The sequence below is a fragment of the Hibiscus syriacus genome, unplaced genomic scaffold (assembly GCF_006381635.1).
Source record: "Hibiscus syriacus cultivar Baekdansim isolate YM2019G1 unplaced genomic scaffold, ASM638163v2 tig00110592_pilon, whole genome shotgun sequence".
Classification (NCBI taxonomy): Eukaryota; Viridiplantae; Streptophyta; class Magnoliopsida; order Malvales; family Malvaceae; genus Hibiscus; species Hibiscus syriacus.
This window is the reverse complement of record NW_024062793.1, coordinates 82090-103582: the sequence shown is the minus strand read 5'-3', so window position 1 is coordinate 103582 and position 21493 is coordinate 82090. Positions and strand designations below refer to the sequence as shown.

The 21493-nt window shown below is 33.1% G+C and overlaps 2 protein-coding genes and 2 pseudogenes across 2 annotated transcripts; 2 read left to right on the top strand and 2 right to left on the bottom strand.

Annotated features, from left to right (window-relative positions):
• Positions 1–3670: 3670 nt before the first annotated feature.
• Positions 3671–4610, bottom strand: LOC120133742 (late embryogenesis abundant protein D-7-like). The gene is made up of 2 exons (XM_039150262.1): positions 4292–4610; positions 3671–4201 (listed from the first exon to the last, which is right to left on the bottom strand). The coding sequence occupies exons 1-2, from the start codon at positions 4421–4423 to the stop codon at positions 3671–3673; spliced, it is 663 nt and encodes a 220-aa protein (XP_039006193.1). The 5' UTR covers positions 4424–4610.
• LOC120133741 lies at positions 4537–7337 on the top strand (annotated as a pseudogene).
• Positions 7338–8274: 937 nt separating this feature from the next.
• LOC120133733 lies at positions 8275–9724 on the top strand (annotated as a pseudogene).
• Positions 9725–11665: 1941 nt separating this feature from the next.
• Positions 11666–13139, bottom strand: LOC120133731. Its single transcript, XM_039150251.1, has 2 exons — positions 12538–13139; positions 11666–12285 (listed from the first exon to the last, which is right to left on the bottom strand). Exons 1-2 carry the CDS (start codon positions 13073–13075, stop codon positions 11876–11878), a joined length of 948 nt encoding a protein of 315 aa, XP_039006182.1. The 5' UTR covers positions 13076–13139; the 3' UTR covers positions 11666–11875.
• Positions 13140–21493: the final 8354 nt, after the last annotated feature.

The following is a 21493-nucleotide window of genomic DNA, read 5'->3' as shown; positions in this document are numbered from 1 at the left end:
ATTCTTTAAGGGATTCAATCCATTTATTTTATTCTCACTCCTTCTAGTTAACACATACTTTTGTCTTTTGAGATCAATATAAATATAACATCACTCACCAGTGGTATATCTATGAAATGAACACAACTCATGCTAACTCAAGATCGTGAGTCAGATAATTTCTTCCCTGATTCTTAATTTCTATAAAGCATAAGCCATAACTTGTGCTTTGGCATAAACTCACATCCCAAATCATTATGAAACACATAGACCACATAGTATTTTCCAGATTAGATTACACTCACACTAGGCTTCTATCAGTATTCTCTTTAATATTTTGAAATTTTCTCGTCACCTATCAATTTATTTGAATACCATATATTTTCTCAATAGCTTGATCAAAGGGGAGACAATCATCGAAAAGTTTTTTTACGAACCTTCAATTATAACCAGTAAGTCCTAAGAACTTCGAATCTCAGAATCACTCTCTGGAATTTATCATTTGACTATGGTTTGTACTTTCCTAAAGTCTATTCTTATCCCTCAGCTAAAACCACATGGGTAAGAAATGTAATTTTAGAAAACTAGAACTCACATTTTATCAACTTAACATACAATTTTTCTCTCGAAGAGTTGGGAGAATCATGCAAAAATGTGCATCGTATTCGTCTTTAGTCTTAAAACAGACCATATTATCATCGATGACCACTACCATCAATTAGTCTTAGTATAACTGAAATACTCAGTTTATCAAAACCATAAATGCCACAGGAACATTCGTTAAACCAAACGACTTTACCATAAACTTATAGCATTCATATTGAGTCCTGAAAGCTTTCTTAGGAATATCTTCTTCCTTAATCTTTAGCTGATAATATCTAAATCGAGATTAAATCTTGGAAAACATCAATGCATCTTTTAACTCATCAAAAGATCATTAATCCTCGAAAATATATATTTATTCTTACCTTATTTTGACTGATAATAATCCATTAATAATTGCATAGACTAATCTTTCTTTTTCAAAATTAACACTAGTATATCCAAGACGACACGCTTGGTTCTGTAAGTACCCGATCTTAACAATTCTAATAACTACACCTTTAATTTTTTGGGCTCAGTTGGAGCCATTCAATACAAGGCTATAGAAATAAACGCAGTACCTGGTAATATATCTATTTTATATTTTGTACCTTAATCTGCATGTAATCTAGGTAACTCCTCTAGAAACGTATTGAATACTTTCAAACAGTTGGAATATCTCCCAACCTAACCTTAAAATTCTACATATCCTTCACATTGATTAAGAATAATTAACAACCTTGTAAAACAACTTCTTGGCAGTTACTACTAAAATCACATCAGATAACGAATTTACTTACCACTATAATCTCAGAACCTTTCGAGTTCTTTTAAATCGATCACTTTAAGCGATAATTTATTATGACATGGTAAAAGGCAACCGATCTATACAAAAATTACCATCGAAAGATAATTCTACCAAAGTTCGTCAAGACTCATCAATTTGAATTTTTAACAGGCAATTACTGCATACTAATACGACTCAATCTAGCACTCTGACCTAAAGGGTTAGTCATGTACATGTCACTTAGGGTTTATTCTATCAGAATGTTCCTTTATTTAATCAATGCAATACTTGTATATGAATAATGGTTTCTTAATTTTACATTGACACTTCCTATGATGATGATGCACCATCAAAATTAGATTAATCAGGAGGATTATAATTAACTATATTATTATCACTATCTTTCTATTCTCTAACCTGTTGTCCGATCATTTACCTTTAACATTCTATTTCAGACATTTTCTACATATATTATAGTTATTCACTTTCATTAGTAAGAAGTGACATCAATCAAATCATATACATAACATATCAGTAACAATGACATTCTAATGACATGTATACACTTTTCAGCTCGAAATAAGTTCGGTTTAACCTTAGAATCGACTAAACATACTGCTCTGATACAAAAAAAATGTAACACTCATAACCCGTATACGTCTCAAAATACGAGTTAAAGATGTTACATGACTAACGTCAATTCTTGTTATACAGATAAAGATAAAATCTGAATAAAATAAAATATAAGGGTTTATTAAATATATAATAGGATATATCGAATATTTACTTTTAACATCCAATATTAATTTGAAATATTGTAATATATATATTAATTTGAAATATTGTAATATATATCGATATTATTTATATAATATATATATTCTTAGACAATAATATTGATACCACTTGTTTACTATACTTGTTTACTATAGATTGCCATATATTGTCCGAATTTACTAATGTTATGTGTAAGCTTTAATGGCCTTATGTTTTGAAGTATCTAGCAGTAGATGTCAACATTAGATTGAGTTGAATAATTTTTTTAAATTATTCGAGTTGTATAACTTAACTTAAAAATTTTGAGTCGAATTATTCGAGTTTCTATTAATTTTATTATAATTATTTATAGTATTATGACAAGTATTTGTTCTAATTTTTTACTTTGTTTGATCATATAAGATATATAAAATATATTCTTTTCACATTATGATGTTAATATTTATTAAATACGATCTAAAATTATAAAATATATTTAGAATATTATATATTCATCAATATTTTGAAAGTAAAATATTGATGAATCAAAAAATTGATGGGAAAAAAGGATTTGAAAACAATTATAGTTAAAATATCAAAATAAGTAAAATGTAAAGTTAAGGAATTAAATGATGAGACTTAAAACAATTATAGATAAAAAAAATAGACTTAAAATAAATGATGAATTGAAAAAAAAAGAAAATTATAAAAATTTGAGAGACTAAATTAAAAAAACTAAAAATTGAGAAAATAAATTTAAAAATAAAAATTGTCAAAAAGGAATTGAAAGTGAATATATATTTAATAAAAATAAACTTAAAATAGAAGAAATTAAAAGAATAATAAATCATAGACTAAATAGTAAAATTATCAAAATACTCAACTCGAATGAATTATCAATTAGAGTTTAACTCGAATTAAAAAAAATCGATTTTTCTACATTAAAAAAATCGATTGATTTTTCGGATCCGAGTTTTGTTCATCCTACTTAGGGCACTTAGCACGGCCTTAACATGAATGAACAAGAAGGTCTGATCAATTCTATAGTGCTTACCATACATGGTCAGCTCTATTTTGAATGATAACATATGGTCAGCTTAACATACATTAAAAGAGTTCTCCATAGTGCTAGTTAAGTTTCCCACATAACCAAAAATTAAAAATTACAGGTCATAATAACAAAAGGAGATGATTTAACAATTTGGTATCGTTAAGTTTTCAACACATATAAAAGTTTAAAATTACATTTCACAACTATAACAAAAGAAAAAAGCTCTTTTGTTGTTAGTTCGGGTTCATATGTTGATCAATCTCTACCTCTATTCTATTAATTATCTACACCAGTACTATAACTATAATTATGATTTTGGGTATGCTTTGATTTAATGTTTGATCATATCTTTTCCTTGGGATCTAGGATTTATTATTAAATATCCCAAGTTGTACAAGCTTAAATATATTTTTCTTTTATTTCCTCGTTTATTTCTTTTTCATAAAGCAGAATAAACACGTCAAAGATTAAAGATTAGTCCATATTAGACTAACAACAAACTTATTATTATTCTTTCAATACTTCCTCTCATCACCTTCTAGCTCAACACGCCTCCTCAAATCCACAACATCTTCATCCATCTTCCCCTCCTTGTTTTTTCCGACCACCGTCTCCTTTATCTTCTGACCCGTCCCCTTCGCCGCATCCCAAGCTCCTTGTGCCGTCTGCTTCGCCTTACCAACAACCGTACCGGCAACCTCCTCGGTCTTCTCCGTCACACCATGCGCTCCCTCCTTAGATTTCTCCTTCCATTCGTGCGCAGTTTGCGAAGCCTTCTCGGTGCCTTCCTTTGCCTTATCTCTCGCGCTTTGGGCAATCTCTTTGGTATCCTGCGCGTACTCGTTAGCTTTCTGTCTCATCGTCTCGTTGGCGCTTCTGGAAGTCTCCGCCGCTCTGTCCGTCATTTCATTCGCTTTGTCGGAGGCCATTCCGGCGGTTTCTTCCGTTTTTTCCTTGGCGTCGTGTGCGTAGTCTTCATCGGATGAGGTATCCACCCTGTAGGCGAACTCAGCTCTGGGGTTTGCGCTTTCATATGCATCTCTACCCTGAAAAATTATCAAGCCATGAAAATCATCATTTAAGAAAACTCCATAAACTGACGCTTCTTAACAATTAGTAACGCAAAAGAATCATACCTCGGGGCGTTTCGAGGCGGCGGTGGATAAGCAGATTCGTGAGACTTTTATGGAGGGTCGAAGAGAAAGGGTTTTAGGGAACGCTTTCGAAAGCTGGAACATGGCGGTCTTAGCTATTAACGAGGCAGCCATTGTTGATGATCTTTAAGATTCTCCTTGCAAACGTTGTCTTCTTTGGCTATAGCTTCTTCTTCTTCTTTTTCCAGTTTTTAACCCTAAATCTTTGCCATGCAAACGGGAACTATATGGAGGCAGAGAAGGGGAAGGTGGCAGCGTAATTGAGTGACAAGTTTTAGCACCACGTGTTGGACATGTGCTGTCTTTAGGACTTAGTGGATTCAAAAAGTCAACACGTGTTTTTTCATCTTTTATTATTTGTCTCATATTTAATAATTAGTAATAAATAATTATTTGTTAATTTAATTTAATGATAAATGACATGAAACCAAATAGTTTATGTGATAAAATAATTGTTGTTATTTTGTAAAGATCAAATTCGAGCACTATAAATGTTAGAAATGTAAACGTTCAATATCGAAAAGTTGAGAGTTATATTTGAACAAATATTTCGTGTATTTATCCTAAATTAATAAAAAAATCATAATAAATATAATTTGTATCATTTATTAACTTAATTTAATTTATGATAATATAATTTTTATTTTTGTTTTTAATTAATTTAAAATAATGATACCATATGATATATGATGTCATTATTTTTAACATATAATAGTTGAAAGACGAAGTACAATTATTATTTAAAATTTTAAATTATCATATATTTTAAATATTTTTATTAATAATTTATTTATTTTTAAAGTTTTATAAAATTATTTTCTTTTAAAATTTTTAATGTACATTCCTTTAACATTGTATCATGTCTGTACCTACCTATGATTATATCATGTCCGTACCTATATATATGATTGGTCTAAAAAAGATTATCTACACATAGAAATAAAAAATTACAACAAAGGTTGATAATTGAGTGTTTTATTTATGGGATGTTTATACAAAAATTTCACATTAGATTTACATGAAGAAAACCAAAAAAAAAATGGTTTACTTATGCCTTTAGTCTCTGTATTCTATAGGTTTTCAAAAGTAATTATCTATTTTAATTCGAAGATATTAGTATCTCTAGTTTTTATTTCAAAATTAAAAAAATCAAGTGATTTTCATGGTAAATGAATTGTTGTTATTCTTTGAGGACTCGAGTTCAAGTATCATAAATGTTAGGGGTGTAAACGTTTAATGTCAAAAAGTTAAGAGTTATATTTAAATAAATATTGTCTTATACTAATATTAATAAAAAAATCTAATTGTTAATGAACTTTGGTTAATTTTGAATACGTGGAATTCTAACATTCAAATGTCTGATTTAAAATTTAGTCAAATTGACAACACATTACACATGTTTGAATTTAATGTAAATCATTTAGGTTGTAATTTTTAAACAAGTAGTGGATTACTTTTTAAGAAGTAAAAGGACTAAAACTGAAAAAGAAAAATTGACATCAAAACGATAAGGCAATGAGTCCACATCGCTCACCCCCTTCATTAAGAACCAGAAGTGGGAGAACATGTCAAGATGTATTGTTGCCCACTCCATTCATTAAGATCGTTGTCTCTATCCATTGGTTCATTGGAATGGTGACTGAAATATATCCCATACTTGTATTAAATGCCACATCGATAGATAAGATATAATTGAAGGACTAAATTGAATAAGTATATGATATTTTATCTTATTTATTTAATGACCGGTTTTAATTTTATCGAATAATATAAGATTAAAGAATAATAAAATTCTTTCATCAAATATATATGATTATAAACTTTTTAATGTGTTCAGTGACGAGATAATATAGGGACAAAAGTAGGTCATAATCACCCTTAAATATGCATTGTATCTAAAGAAATAGAAGGATAAATTACGCTTTTAATATTTAAATGATTAGTTTTGTTATATTTTGATACTTAAACTTTTATTTAATATTAACATTTAATTTTTTTTATTTTAATACCCGCTATTAAAAATTTAACGGACAATTTTACCAGCCTTAGGGTCTATTATTAGACTTAAAGATTACACGTGGCATTAACAGAGTAGTCTGGTGGTTAGATTGCTAAGTTGTTATCATTCTGTTTGATGGTTATTAGGGTTGGCTGAGTGCATGTTTTATTCATGCATGCTTTGTTCATGCAAATATAAATACGTGTGTTAGCTATACCTCTTGTACACAGAAATCAATAATAACATCTTTTGGTTTTTTCATCCTTTTATCCATAAGTCAATATGGTATCATTCGTCAAGGTTCTGAGATATTCTTTTTCACGTTTTTGTTAGCTTTTTTTTTTCTAGCGCTAATGTGAATAATGGTTCCAGTCAGCAAACTGCTGACTCCATCACGATGGATTCTTCCTCCAAAAGTATGAAGAGTTTCTCTCACAAGAAGGTAATGTAGTGACAAAAAGGATCAACCATGGTGGCCTGCTCTAAAAACCCCACAAGACCTTATTAGTATCATCAAAACTATTATCTGGGTCACTTCGGGACACCACGCGGCCGTGAAATTCGGCCAATACGCATATGCAGGCTACTTTCCTAACAAGCCTACCATTGCTCGAACCAAAATGCCGACCGAGGACCCTTCGGACGAAGAATGGAAGTTGTTTGCGGAGAATCCGGAAGCCGTACTCCTCCGATGCTTCCCTTCTCGAATGCAAGCGACAAAAGTGATGGCGGTTTTGGATGTGTTATCGAATCATTGGCCGGACGAGGAGTACTTGGGAGAGGAAATGGAGTCATCATGGGGTGAAGATCCGGTTATAAATGCAGCATTCGAAAACCTTAATGGAGATTGAAGGGATCATTGATGAAAGAAACACAAACAGCAATCTGAGAAACAGAAATGGAGCTGGGATTATACCATATGAGCTTTTGAAGCCATTTTCTGGGCCTGGTGTTACAGGGAAAGGAGTTCCATGCAGCATATCAATATGAAAATCTCATCTTTCATGTAATCTAATAAAGGACATGTAATCCTATTCGAATATTTGTTTAAATCGTCTAATTAAATTAATAAAATATCCTTTCCTTAAAAACCAAAGTTGAGAAATATTTGAATTCTAATAATTATTAGATAATAAAAATTCATGAATTAAGTAGATTTCTGAATGCCAACATGGCACTAAATATGAAAATCTAGAGTTACACTTTTTATATTAAAATAATATAAGTAAAATATACATTATTTAATTATGTATTTAGTAAAAATATTGTGTTTATTTTAAAAAAAATTATAAATAAATCACTTAACTAAAATATTATTATAAATAAATCATTTTGTCGTTAAAAATGAAACAAACATCATATGTAACAGTATAGTAATAATTTTAGTCCTAAACTTATACATTCTATCAATTTTATCATAGAAATAATCTAATAAATTTAGTTGTTCATAATTTATCAATTTGTTTTTTTAATAATATAAAACCAAACGAGCATGTTGAATCAATCTGATAATTAGACAATTACATTCTATCATGAAGCAGTAATAGGTTGTTGTTAAAATATTATTACATCATAAAAATAATATAACATTTCTATGAAAATAAAAGGTAATTTAGGGGAAAATACAAATGATAAAATTTTTAAATATAAATTTTTAAATATATTAAATTATTTCGAATTAAAATTAAATTAATATGTTATAAAAATTTTAAGGGAAAATTGTTAATTATACTTATTATTCAATCTAATGTTTGATTATCAGTAACCTATTTGTTCAAATGTCTCATTAAATAATTTGTTTATAATAAATACTTTAATGAGTAGAATATTTATAACTTTTAAAAGGAAAAATGATCCATTTATTATTAAAAACATAGTTTAGTGATCTAAAGTGTATTTTACCCATAATGTGTTTGATGGACCGTCACTACATTATATCCTTTTAGACACTCTTCATTCTCAAAGGGGAAAACGATCAGTTTATAGTCACGCTTAAACACTTATCCATGGCAGCGACCACAGCAGCGGTAGTCCCAGCTCTCTCTTCCATCTCCTTCCGTTCCTCAATTTATTCCATTTCCTGTCTCTTCGCCAAATCCTCCAAACCCTTTTTTCTCTCCGCCTCCCTTTCCCTCTCTCTCGCACCACCACAAGCCAAAGCCTCCGACAAGGACACCGCCTTCTTCGACGACCTTGACCCCGAAGAGGAAGTCTTCTTCGACCCACCAACACCCCCTGAAGGTTTCATTCCTCCGCCCTCTTTCGACGAGGACCCCGAGGAAACCGAGGACGAAATCGCTGCCGCTTACGAGGAGCTCTACGGCCCTGCCTACAGTGGAATCTCAGTTTTGGGCAATGATGTTTTCGTGATGGATTCCAAAGTAAAAAAAACGAGTGCGTTCGGGAAAGTTAAGAAAGATAAAGTGAAGGATGGGTTTGAAGAACGAGTGGTTCAAGTTAGGCGAGTTACTAAAGTGGTTAAAGGAGGGAAGCAATTGCATTTTAGAGCCATTGTTGTGGTTGGCGATAAGCAGGGGCAAGTCGGTGTTGGCGTTGGTAAAGCCAAGGAGGTCATCGGCTGTTCAGAAATCGGCGGTGAATGCTCGGAGGAATATTGTTACTATTCCTATGACAAAGTACTTGACTTTCCCACATCGGTAAGGACTTCAAGTTCCTCTCTTTTGGTCAATTGGGGAAAAAAGCCTTTTCTTTTACCATTGCTTAAATGGGGTTGTTTTGTTGAAATTGTAAATGTTGTCTGGGTGCATAGCAAATATTTCATTTTTGTGTTCAATTGACATTTGCTAAGTAATGTCATTGGTAAGAGGTTTCTTGAGGAACTTGATTTAGATTTTAGCTTGTTTATGTGTCTACCATTGCATTCTAATGTCTGGCGGTGCTTGTTGCCGATAAAAATAATGCTAAACGTAGGCTTTTGTCATCCGAAACCAGCTATGGCAATGTTCAGCTAACCATAGTTGTAAATAGTAAAAGAAGGCATGCTAACATGCGTTTTCACGAATGTCATTGGGAAATGACTGTCAGATCTGAAGGTGATTATGGGGCAGCAACGGTGATGCTTAGACCTGCTGCACCTGGTACCGGAGTTATCGCTGGAGGTGCAGTGCGAATTGTTCTTGAAATGGCGGGTGTTGAGAATGCGTTGGGTAAGCAACTTGGAAGTAAAAATGCCCTTAACAATGCCAGAGCTACGATTGTTGCAGTGCAGAAAATGAAGCAGTTCCGCGAGGTTGCTCAAGAAAGAGGGATTCCGATGGAAGAGCTGTGGAAGTGATGGCCCTGGAATCAGCTTCATCATTTACCATCAACCTTTGGCAATCTAGATTCTCTAGACGAGGCTTTGGAGTTGACCGGTAACAAAATCCAAACATTTCTTTTTAAGCACTTGTATGAGAAAATTTCCTTTTCATTTTCTCTGTTCTTGGATTTGTGTCAAACGCTTAAACTCAATTGCTTGAAACTAGCCACATTTTGCAAGTTTATTGATTGTAGTCTGCAAAATCCTTTGCATTTTACCATGAATGTAATGTCTACTTCCGGCACATCCCTGTCATTCATCTCCAACATTCTTCCATCGAATGGTTAGGCTGTCATCACCCGGCTTTGTTATTAGGTTTGTTATTAGCATCCAATAAACTCTGCGAAATGCAATGAAACGACTTCTGTCCCTGCATCATTATAGATGGACTTCACACCCTCAGTTCTGAAAATTTAAGGAGCTGCGTGCAGTGAATTCTTGTACTTAACACCTCCGCTGGTTATCTTCATTCTTCTCCACACCCTGTTGAAAGGGTAATCTGTAACCATACGGCTACTACGAAACAAAACATGTACCGCACACCAGCCTAGAACAGTTTCCTGCCAAAACCAAGACCATATCATTTAGGAAATGACATTCTGAAAGCTTTTGATATTGATATCTGATCTATTCCACTGACCTGAAAATGGAACAGATTGAGAAAATTACGAAATGGTCATGTCTTGAGCAGTACAGATATAGAAACAGTCAAGGAAGACGACGGAGAATTAAGAAAATTAGAAGTAGGGTTAGGGATTCTAATTGAGAAAATTGAGAAAATTGGGAGTACAAAAGAAAGAGGGACATGTGGAAAAAGGCACGTGAGGAGCACATGAGACTTGATGAAAAGCTCAGCCACTTACCTGACGGACTAAATGAGCAACCTGGAAGCCTAGCCCAATCAGAGGAAGAAGTCACACCAGCAAGGCAGCAACCCTGCAATGGAATCATTCTGTTAGGTTCAACCATACAGTCAGCTGAAAAATTGGTTAGGATTGGTTCAGTGTAAACAAGTAAAATGTGTATTCAACCAAGGGAGAAATTATTTGAATGATGAATGAAATTCCTCTTTTTTGAATTCTCCTCTTTTCTTTGATCTCTCAATCTTCTTCTCCGCTTTTAATTCTCTAAGAGAATTCTTAGGTTCATAACAAATTGGGATACTGTCTAACAATTTTTGTTGATTAAAGGGTGATAATCAATTAATTTTGCCAGACATCGACTACATAGCAGTCACATTACTATTATATTGGGTAAATTATGTGTTTAGTATCTAAACTATTAGTTTTTGGTCTGTTTTAGTACTTAAACTTTTAGTTTTTTTAAAATCATACTTAAAAGTCTAGTTTTTGTTTATTTTAGTACATCTTTGTTAAAAACATTAGTTCTTTGTTTCATTTTAGTACTCTATTCAAAATTTAACGTTAAATTATAGAAAAATTGAAAGTTTTGGTATTAAAATGAATTAAAATAATTGTTTAGGTACTAAACATGTTAATTTTTAATTGCGGGTATTAAAATAAAATAAAAATTAAACTTTAGATGTAATTTTGAGGAAATTAAAAGTTTGGTATTAAAATAAATTAAAATTAATAGTTTAAATATTAAATACGCCGCCTATTTTTTTACAAAGGAAGAGTCTCGGGAACTATTGAACCTATAAGATATATTTACAACTATTCATGCAAGTATTGCTCTGCTCACCGAACCTGACGTGGGCATAACTTGTATAAAATCTCCCAATCTACCGTTGTGCAACTAGCTCCAGTCACAATAATCCACTACAACTTCCAATTGCGCTTGTCTAGGGCCTACCAAAGGTGGCTGTGGGATACACTGCCCTTTATCCTCGTCTCTAATACCATTAATGCTAGATCGTCTCTAACCTCATAATCATTTTCCCAAGATCTGAAAGCATTCAGTCTTTTTTATTGAAGACCATTCCTTGTTTAGTAATTATATAAAAAAATTGATTAACTTGGAACCTGACCCATTTTTTATTATAAGATTCTATTGTAAAGAATCCAAATCAGCAGTGTCTGCCAAACACACCACGTTCTGTCATCAATTCAGAAACTTTCTGCACCATATGGTCCATCTATTTTGAACATCATTCACTCAAATAAAAATTTTCAGACATAAGAAAACAAAACAAAACTTCTGACAAACAGCCTTATTTCAGAATCTTTATATATGTAATTATTTACCCATAAATCTAAACTTCATGTGAAAGTAGCACGCTCATTATTTACACAACCTCAAGTGCTGTACCATGCACATCGAGCAAATCTTCTGTCAACATAGACGCCCTCGGCTTCGTTGACTGGCTGCTGGAACATCCCACCGGCAAGGACTGCGTCGTTGTATTCCTTTCGCACGATTTTAGCCACTTGGCTTGCATGTATCCTTGTTTCCTCCATGGCCCCATATGCATTTTCTTTTCCTTCATGCATTTCTTGGCTGCCCAACACAAGATTTTGATCACATTGCTTAATCTCTCTACTTTACCCACGAAAACTTCTGGTAATCGTTGCACTAAGCGATTGTAATCTTCACTTGCTCTTGCGATCTCAAACTCTGCCCTGAAATTCAACTCTATGATTACCCTTACTTCCCCTTTTCTCGAATTCTCTATCACATCCAAAAACCTGTGGTTCCCTGTACAAATATGAAACCATAAATTCAGTTGAAACCCACCAAGAGAAACCAATGTAATTGATGCGCTAATATGATAAGGTAAGATCCGATTAGACCATGTTTTATACTGATTTATAATCATTGGATTAAGAGAGATGAATGATCGAGACATGTTATGTAACGGTCGGTAACTGATTTTCACACATAAATTTGTGTAGGATTCGAACCCAAAAATCTATAAAATGATTGATATATAGATAGATAAATAGATACCTGAAGGGATATCTGGAGAGCTTCGCCATTTAGTCCGGCAAATGGCGGTGTTGAAACCGGCGTTTTGGAGGCGACTAGAAACCTCTCTCATGAGACAAATCCGACAATCCTCCGCCATTGATGATTTCCCACAACCGCAAGCTGTACTTTCCCTCTGAATATCTTTCAAAGCTTCTTTCGTGGCGTTCCGAATTCTCAATTCTATGGAGTTGGTCCTAAACAATGTTTGCTGCAAAGCCTGGTGCTGGCTCTCCCAAAAACTCTTGCTATTTTCATTGCTTCCTTCATCGTTCTCTTTCTCATCATCGTTGTCGCCATCATCACCGTCATCGTCACTGCGATCTACCGTTCCATCATTATTGCCTCGAAATCTATCTCCGTCGCAGTTTCCCAGGATTCCCAGGTCACTGTCCTCGAGAAACTCGAACTCCATATCGGACCCAAACGAATCGGGTTGCTCCGGGAACTTGAATTCCGGGCGGCAACCGTACACTAAATTCCGGTGGTTCAATGGGAACCTGGTTGCAATGGCGGCCATCGGATTTCCCCCCCCCCTTATTTTTTGGAATTTTTTCGTAAACTGGGCGAGTTTAGTAGGGGACTATGGGGTAGGTTTTATAGTAGTATAAGATTTAGGGGACAGAGGACCGGGTTTGAACCGGATTAGGACAGCGAGGCGCCGCGCATATGAGATGGAAGAGAAGTTTGGTTCCAATGTGGCGTTATGTAATTGGGTTAATTGTGGATCGAGTCAAGCATTTCCGGACCAGACAGCGAGGATCCACGTCAACAGGGGGCAATAATTTGGTAATCTGATCTATTCTAGATATACTCCCGAATATTCACGTCCCACACTTTTTTGTTCTTTTCTCAATATTCATTTCTTATAATATACAAAATTACAATAATGTTTTCATTTTTTACATTCAAATAATTATGTTTAACCACATTTCCATCCATAACGTGTTAAATATTATAATGATCTATTGTTATTATGTGAACAAAATAATATATTTCTAGTTTTATTTATGTTTAAAATAAGATATTTTGATATTTAAGATTAATTTAAATTTTAAATAACGATTTAGTGAAATTTCATATGGTTAATTAGATCAAAATTTATCTCTAATGATTATGTATCATTAAAAATATAATTTAATCTCAATCCGATAAATTGTAATCAAATATCTTATAAGTTTGAATCTTTTAAAATTTTAAGTTGGATTGAATTTAGTTGTAAGGTGAAAATCCTAGACTTGTAAACCAACAATAATAATATATTATTTTCTATTCATTTAAAGATAACTGTTATAATATTATTATCTATATTTTTAATTAAATTCTTATTTTATTAAATGAAAATGACTTTATTTTATATTAGTTTCAAATTAAATGTGAATTTTTATTTTAAAATTTTATTTGAATTTGAATAGAATAAAAGCTCTAAAAACTTTAAACAATTCTTATTTTTTAATGGAAGGAGTATGCTTATGAGAAGGGATTGAATTTACCGAAAACTTGGCTATGACCATTGGACATAGCCATTTCTATGTACTAGAAATACTCAAACCCAACGTGAATAACATTTTTTCCGAAAATATTTAAAATTTGGAACATATTATGTATTATCTATTATTATTTAGGCCCTAAAAGTAGGCCTGGAAACGAACCAAACGCACACGAACAGATATATGTTCATGTTCGTTCATTTAATAAATAAATGAAAATAAACGAACACGAACATAAATGAACAATTTTTTTTGTTCATGTTCGTTCATTAAGGAATATAGTTTGTTCATGTTCGTTCATTTAATAAATAAACGAATACGAACATAAATGAACACGAACATAAATGAGCATAAATGTTGGAGACCCTTTCTTCCATTGTTCTTTCATGAAAAATAGTCGACAATGCAAATCAACCAAATCTACAGTGATAAATAGCGTAAAGCTGATTAGCAGTTATGAAATGTTTGAAGATATCAAATATTTCGATCGATCTTTTAAAGATATTAAATGATTCACACGACTTTAATTTAACACTATAACATTTATCTTAGTGGTTCGTGATTACATATGAACAATCATTTTCAATACATTATTCTAATAAATTTGTCGGCTAAAAGTTTTGTGACATCAATGTCAGACTGTAGTAAGATTTGTTAATAATGGTCCTTTCCATTGGCAGAGTAGAAAATTTAACAGCATGAAGATTTTGAACGATACAAATTGGACTACAAGGCAATAACATAGATCTGAAATCCCTCCGATGCTACATAGCTAACTGATATTATTGCTAAACCACCATTCAAAATTTTAACGTACCTAAAATCTACTCAATAACTAAAGGTCACATAAGAACTATGAAAACAAAAGTTCATTGTCAAAGTGTATTTTCTACTTATTAATGGGTTCTTCCTAGAAAACCCATTACTTATTCTATTATATTCTTTTTCAGAAATTACATAGAAACATTTGTTTTGTTTTCTGGCAAATTCTATATATTTTTCTCTTTACTGATGCTCATATACTTCTGATTGTTACATTTATCTTCCCATCTGTTTCTAGAAAGAAGTATGATGTTTTCTTGAATTATAGATATGAAGATACCCACAATAACTTTACATATAAACTATTAAGCCAAATAAAATAAGAAAGAGATGAAAACAGACCTGTAAAACTTCAGATTTCACTATAATATAACTTATTTTGAAGCTTTCACCGATCATCTCCATTCTAATGAACACTAGGTTTGGGAAAAAAAGGAGGAAAATGAATATAGGTGCGAGGTGACTCACGGGTTAACATATTGGATTTAATCTCCAAATAAAATTGGGTTAATTATAGAGTTGGTCATCAGAATATAAGATTAATTAATATTTTTAAGATACTTACAATTTGGTCACCAAAATTGATTTAAGAAGATTAGATATACATAAATAAATGAATATAACCGAATGAATATAAACAAACATAACCAAACGATTCATGAACGGTTCACTGAACGATTCACTGAACGATTCACTGAACGTTCAGTTAATTTTCAGGCGTACCTAAAAGATGAAAATAGTATTAATTGGTTCCTATCCACTATATGGATACCGAAATGGTGGGGTCAGATACAATATGGAAGAGACAAGATTGCTGTGATTGAAGATGAAACGTGGCCAAATCGTGGACATCTGACGTGGAGGTTTATCCGAAATACAATGGTCCCCCTTTTGCAACTCATTTTTGTTGCTTTCACCCAACAATAATTATTTTTGGAGCCTTTGTGCTTCCCTCAAAAAATAATAATCATTAGGTATTATTAAATTGGGATTGGGATTAATAAAAAAAAAAAAAAGAATTACTGTAAAGCAAAACGCGGCGTCTTGCCAATGGTTACGCTTATTATTCCTTGGCATCTTATACGAGAATATTCCTCTAAGTTTAACTACAAGAGAGTATAGTTGCTTTGTTATTTCGATTGCTGCAATAATTGGAACAGTTAGAATAAAAAATAGTATTATTATAAGTTATAATTTAATTAATAATTATATTTTAATTTAATGAAAATAATTTTAATAATAAAAATATTATGAGACATAAAAAATAATAAATTTATAGAACAATCTACATATAATTTGTATAAATAAAATTCAACTATAGACTTTTATTTTTATTATTTAAGTTTTATTTTATCACGTTTAAAAAGCTATGTAAAAATGAAGTGATCATTAATCTAATTGTTTGCAAATTAATAAAATAAAAATACTAGTGTTTCACGACTTTTATGTCGGCATCATGTGAAAAAATGTGTCACGTTATAATTATTCAGAACTGCCATGGTTGTTGGGAAAAAAGAATTATATGAATTATATTTATTGAATTTAGCTGTTGTAACATATATTATTAATAATTGTTTTATTTTAGTGGTTAAATGATATTAAACTCCTTTATTCAAATCCTTTTTAATTATAAGAGAATTTGTCACATATGCTATATGTAACACCTTAATCCAATCCGACTCGAAATTCGGATGATTAGATTGTTACACGAAACCATCTAAATGGTTAACTATTTTTAAAATGTTAGACCAATTTAACATTTGAACATAATATAAATACCAAAATATAATACAGTACAAAGGAAACTCCCAACAACAATCTCTGAAAATACATAAGGGAAAAACAAAGTTTACGACTCAAAAAAATAATAAGGATCTATGGCAATACATGGCCACTATAATACTTGAAAAGTACTATGCAAAATGAACAAGTCTGGAAATCCCATTCTGGCAACAAGCTCCTCAACAGGCACCTTAAGACATGCGCATAGAAACACGTTCCATACGTTGAGCTCGCAAGCTCAGTGACACATAAATAACCTACTATACTACATAAATCCAACATATAAGCATGCTACAAGTACATTATGAACATTTGCATACACTATCACAACAATAATAGTAAGCATCATGGTGTAGGTCGGGGTCACTTAGCATCACAGAACTCACACCCCTCTTTCCATACTAAAGAACCTTAGGCAAAACCTAGGTCACACAACATCATCATCTCCATATCCCTTAAGTTAGGTCCAAGTCACATAGCATCAGAACCTCGCCAGACTAGTCTACTCCTCTAGAGTACTCAGATATGGTCGTGTCACTTAGCATCAACACAACATCCAACTAGTATTTAAAGTGCATCAGCACTGAATTGGATATATCCGAATAATCCCTTACTTAACTATACAAATGTTTTACATAAGTAACTCGGGTGTCCTAAATGTTTTACCGAGCATCAAACAAGGCATAAGCCTTATGGAACCTTACCTCATAAAGATCTTATGTTATCACACAATTCATTAAGGTTTTCGCTTGTAAGCCTATTAGAAGGTTTCTGTTTGTAAGCCTATTAGAAGGTTTCTGCTTGTAAGCCTATTAGAAGGTTTCCTTCACCAAACTCCTTGGTTTCATCTCTCAATTCCAAGATATTCTTAAAGACTAAAACTTCACGATGATACCGATATGATGTTAAGTAAATACTATAACAAAGTGCAAGCATACATTATCGTTCAAGCAATAAAGTGGTAGCTCAAGAAAACTACGAGTGTCGAATCCCACATGAAGCAAAACAAGTTACAAAAGAGTTAAGTGTAGGAGAATGATTGATTTGGTAAACTAACAAACAAATAACATAATAGAAAAATCAGGGTAATGGAAGTAGGAGAATGGTGTAACAAACAATAGAGCGATCAGACCAATGAACCTATAGTGTTGTTTTACTTGGCAGCTGACAAAATGATTATGTTGTAACAATATATTCATAAATTATGCAACGATTAACCTTTAACCTAACGAATTTAACTCTCATTAAAACCTTAGATTAATTAGTTAACAAAGCATAACATTGGTTTCCTATATCTCTATACATAATTGTTTACTCAAGTAAAACACCAACGTTGGGACAAAGATAGTATGTAATCTCAATTACTTTTATCTCTAAAAATAACTAAGATCATCATATAATAAGATGTAATTATCTCTAATAAACATCCAATAAACATGCAGTTTATAAACATATAGTTTAAAACAAAAACCAAGAGTCAAGCAATTCACCGAACACCTTATGTTCGGTACCAAATAAAAATAGAAAAATTAATCATTCAGCATGGCAAAGTGTATCTCCTTTCTCAAGTCAATATCACAAATGAAATGTTGAACCCCGATCGATCACCACTGCTCACGACTACTCTACTATTGCTAGTGCACTCTCCGACAATGGACTTAGGTTGCCATCGTGGATTAAGTGTGAGAAAAATATGGAGGTGAATGAATTTTTATTCCTCAAAAGTGTGAAGGAGTCCTATTTATAAGCCCAAAAGGTCAAAGCATCCTCCAATAGGAAAAATATGATTTTTTCTATATTTTTCAGCCATTTTACAACTGTATTGGACAGTTGTCTGAATCCATAAAATTTCATAACTACCTACTGAATCACCAGTTATTGTAGGTTATATTCAGTAATTCGACGTATCATCACAGCACAACATCACATGTATCTTCAAGTAATGCCACAACATCAACGCACTAGTTTTCGACAAAAAACATTTAAATCAATCTAACTTACTCTCATGATGCAAATAATATAAAATATGTAAAAAAAATGATCCTAATATGATCCTAACGATGCTAAAGTTCAATCTCAACCTAGATAAAGGATCTTAAATAATAACTCTTTTGGAGAGTTATCACACCTCCAAACCTAAGTGTTTGTTTGTCCTCAAGCAATTAGATGCATAACTACTAAAACTAACAACAATGCCACAGAAAAACATATCAAGAAACCAATCAGAAATTTTTGCCCCGAACCAAGCTAGTTTTATTGCAGGCAGGAACATTACAAACAACATCCTAATTGCTCAGGAAACGATCCATTCCATGAAAAAAAGGAAAAACCAAATGGATGGTAGTTAAAGTATACATAGAGAAAGCCTACAATAGAGTTGGTTGAGATTTCCTTTCTGATTCTTTACTCGCTTTTGGTTGCCCGAAAAATATATATTGCATTATCATGTAGGTAGTCACATCCTCGTCCATGCAAATCCTTTGGAACAGTTCCCTTTATGATGAGTTCACCCCTTTAAGGGGTATCCGTAAAGGGTTTTTGCTATCCCCGTACCTTTTTGTTTTGTGTATGCAGCGATTGGACAATAGCATGCACTATGCAATGGAACCAATATCATGACTCGAAACGGTCATATCCTATCCCATTTTTTTTACTGGCGATTTAGTTTTTTTGCAGGATTAATTCAAAGCAATCGAACCTCCTTGGAGCTATCCTTGACCAATTCAGTAGATTCTCGGGTCATAGAGTTAACTCCAATAAAACTGAATATTTTTCTCGACCAATACGAATGAAGCAACTACCCACTGCATCTCTTCCTCTTTAGGTTTCTAGAGGTCCAACGACCTTGGGAAGTATCTTAGAATGCCGTTTTTTCATAACAAAGTCATTAAGAACACCTTCGACTTTATCTTGGAAAAGGTTCGCCAAAAGTTAAGTGGATGAATGACAACGAAGCTCTCTCTCGCTGGGAGAATCACCCTTGCCCGTTCGACACTCCTCGCCATACCAAACTATTTTATCAAACTGTCTCAATTTTGCAAGGTATTTGCAACCAAATCGAGCAAGTGGCAATACATTTTATCTGGGGTTTCAAGAAAGCATCCGAAAACCTTCTTGTTAATTAGGAGACATGTTGCCGACCCACCAAGCATGGCGGGATAGGTATTCGTCTCCTCCGATCGCAAAATGAGGCATTCTTGATCGAGTTGGATTTTAACCTCCTTACGAACACATATTCTATGTGGACGAAACTGTTCCAAGCTAAGTACAACATTAAGGAAGTGGTCCCTACCCGTTTAGAGGCGAAGGGCGGTTCTTTTATCTACAAGTGTCTTGCTCGTGTTTCATCTCATATATAAGGCAATATTAATTGGTCCCTCAGTAATGTTCGCCGAGTCAGGTTTGATATGACGCCTAGCTGTCGCATCATGAACCACTGGTTCACTTGATTACCGTCGATCCTACTCTCTCCACCTAGTTACAAGTTCATGATTTCGTGACGGATGGTGAGTAGAATAGGAATCTTCTCAAGTAGGTTTTAAATGAGGATCTAATCCAACTTGTCACTGGTGTTCCCCCTCCCCGCGATGATCTTGGCGATGACTGGTCAGCCTAGCGCGGGGACCCAAATGGGATGTGTACTGTGAAGTCTGTCTTCTATCACCTCTAGCACGTCAAATGGGAACCCCAGTGCGCTGAGTGGAACCTTGTCTGAGGCTTCGATGGACCCCAACAGATCACGTAATTGTTGCAGAATACGGCTATCGGATAGAGCAAAAATACAACTGATAATTTGATAAAATAAAAATTAAAGATAAAAGAGACACAAAATTTACGTGGAAAACCCCTAAATAATATAGGGTAAAAACCACGGACAACGGTAGAAGAATTTCACTATGAGAAAAATAGGAATTACAACCTCTCTCAATCTACCAAGGAGAAAACAATGATAATTCTCTCTTGATAAAAAGGAGAAAACAACTCTCAAGAAACTCTCTAAATTATCTCTAGTATTGGAAGAAAGCTAGAATGTTTTGGGATGGTTTTGAAGCTAAATGAGCTAGGGTATTTATAGTTAAAGCTTTAAGAACTAATTTGTAAATACCCTAAAGTACAATGACTAAAATTGAGCTTTTACCATTGTCAAAAAATAAACAAAAAAACAACCCATTTTTCGGTGCATTTAATTATTTGCACTTTCGGTGGAAATATGGAGCCAATTTGGACTTTGGAATTTCAACAATCTCTCACTTGAAGATTAGATTGGAACAATCTTATCTTCACACCATTCTTTTTACCTTTTACCTTCATGTTGCTTACGTTTCTGACAGGCCACAAGAGGATCGACACCAAGTAAATTTATCAGCATTAATTGCCTTCGTCATGAAATCTGCTATGTTGTCTTTGGTATGGATCTTCTACATATCTACCGTTCCTTCTTCCATCTTTTCACGAATGAAATGGTACTGAACTCGTATGTGCTTTGTCCTTGAATGAAATGTTGGATTCCTTGCTAGATGTAAGGCGCTTTGACTGTCACAAAATAGAGAGACATACTCTTGATTGTGCCCAAGCTCCTCCAATAGCATCTTCAACCAAATTGCTTCTTTACTGGCTTGTGTAGCTGCTACATTTTCTGTTTCTGTTGTGGATGTAGCCACAACTGACTGCAACTTAGAAACCCAGCTTACAGCTCCATCAACAACTTTGAACACATATCCTGTTGTAGATTAACTTTTATCCAAATCCTCTGCATAGTCAGAATCTACATACCCATTGATTAGTAAGTTTGATCCTCCATAACATAATGTAACATTTGAGGTCCCTTTGATGTATCTCAGGAT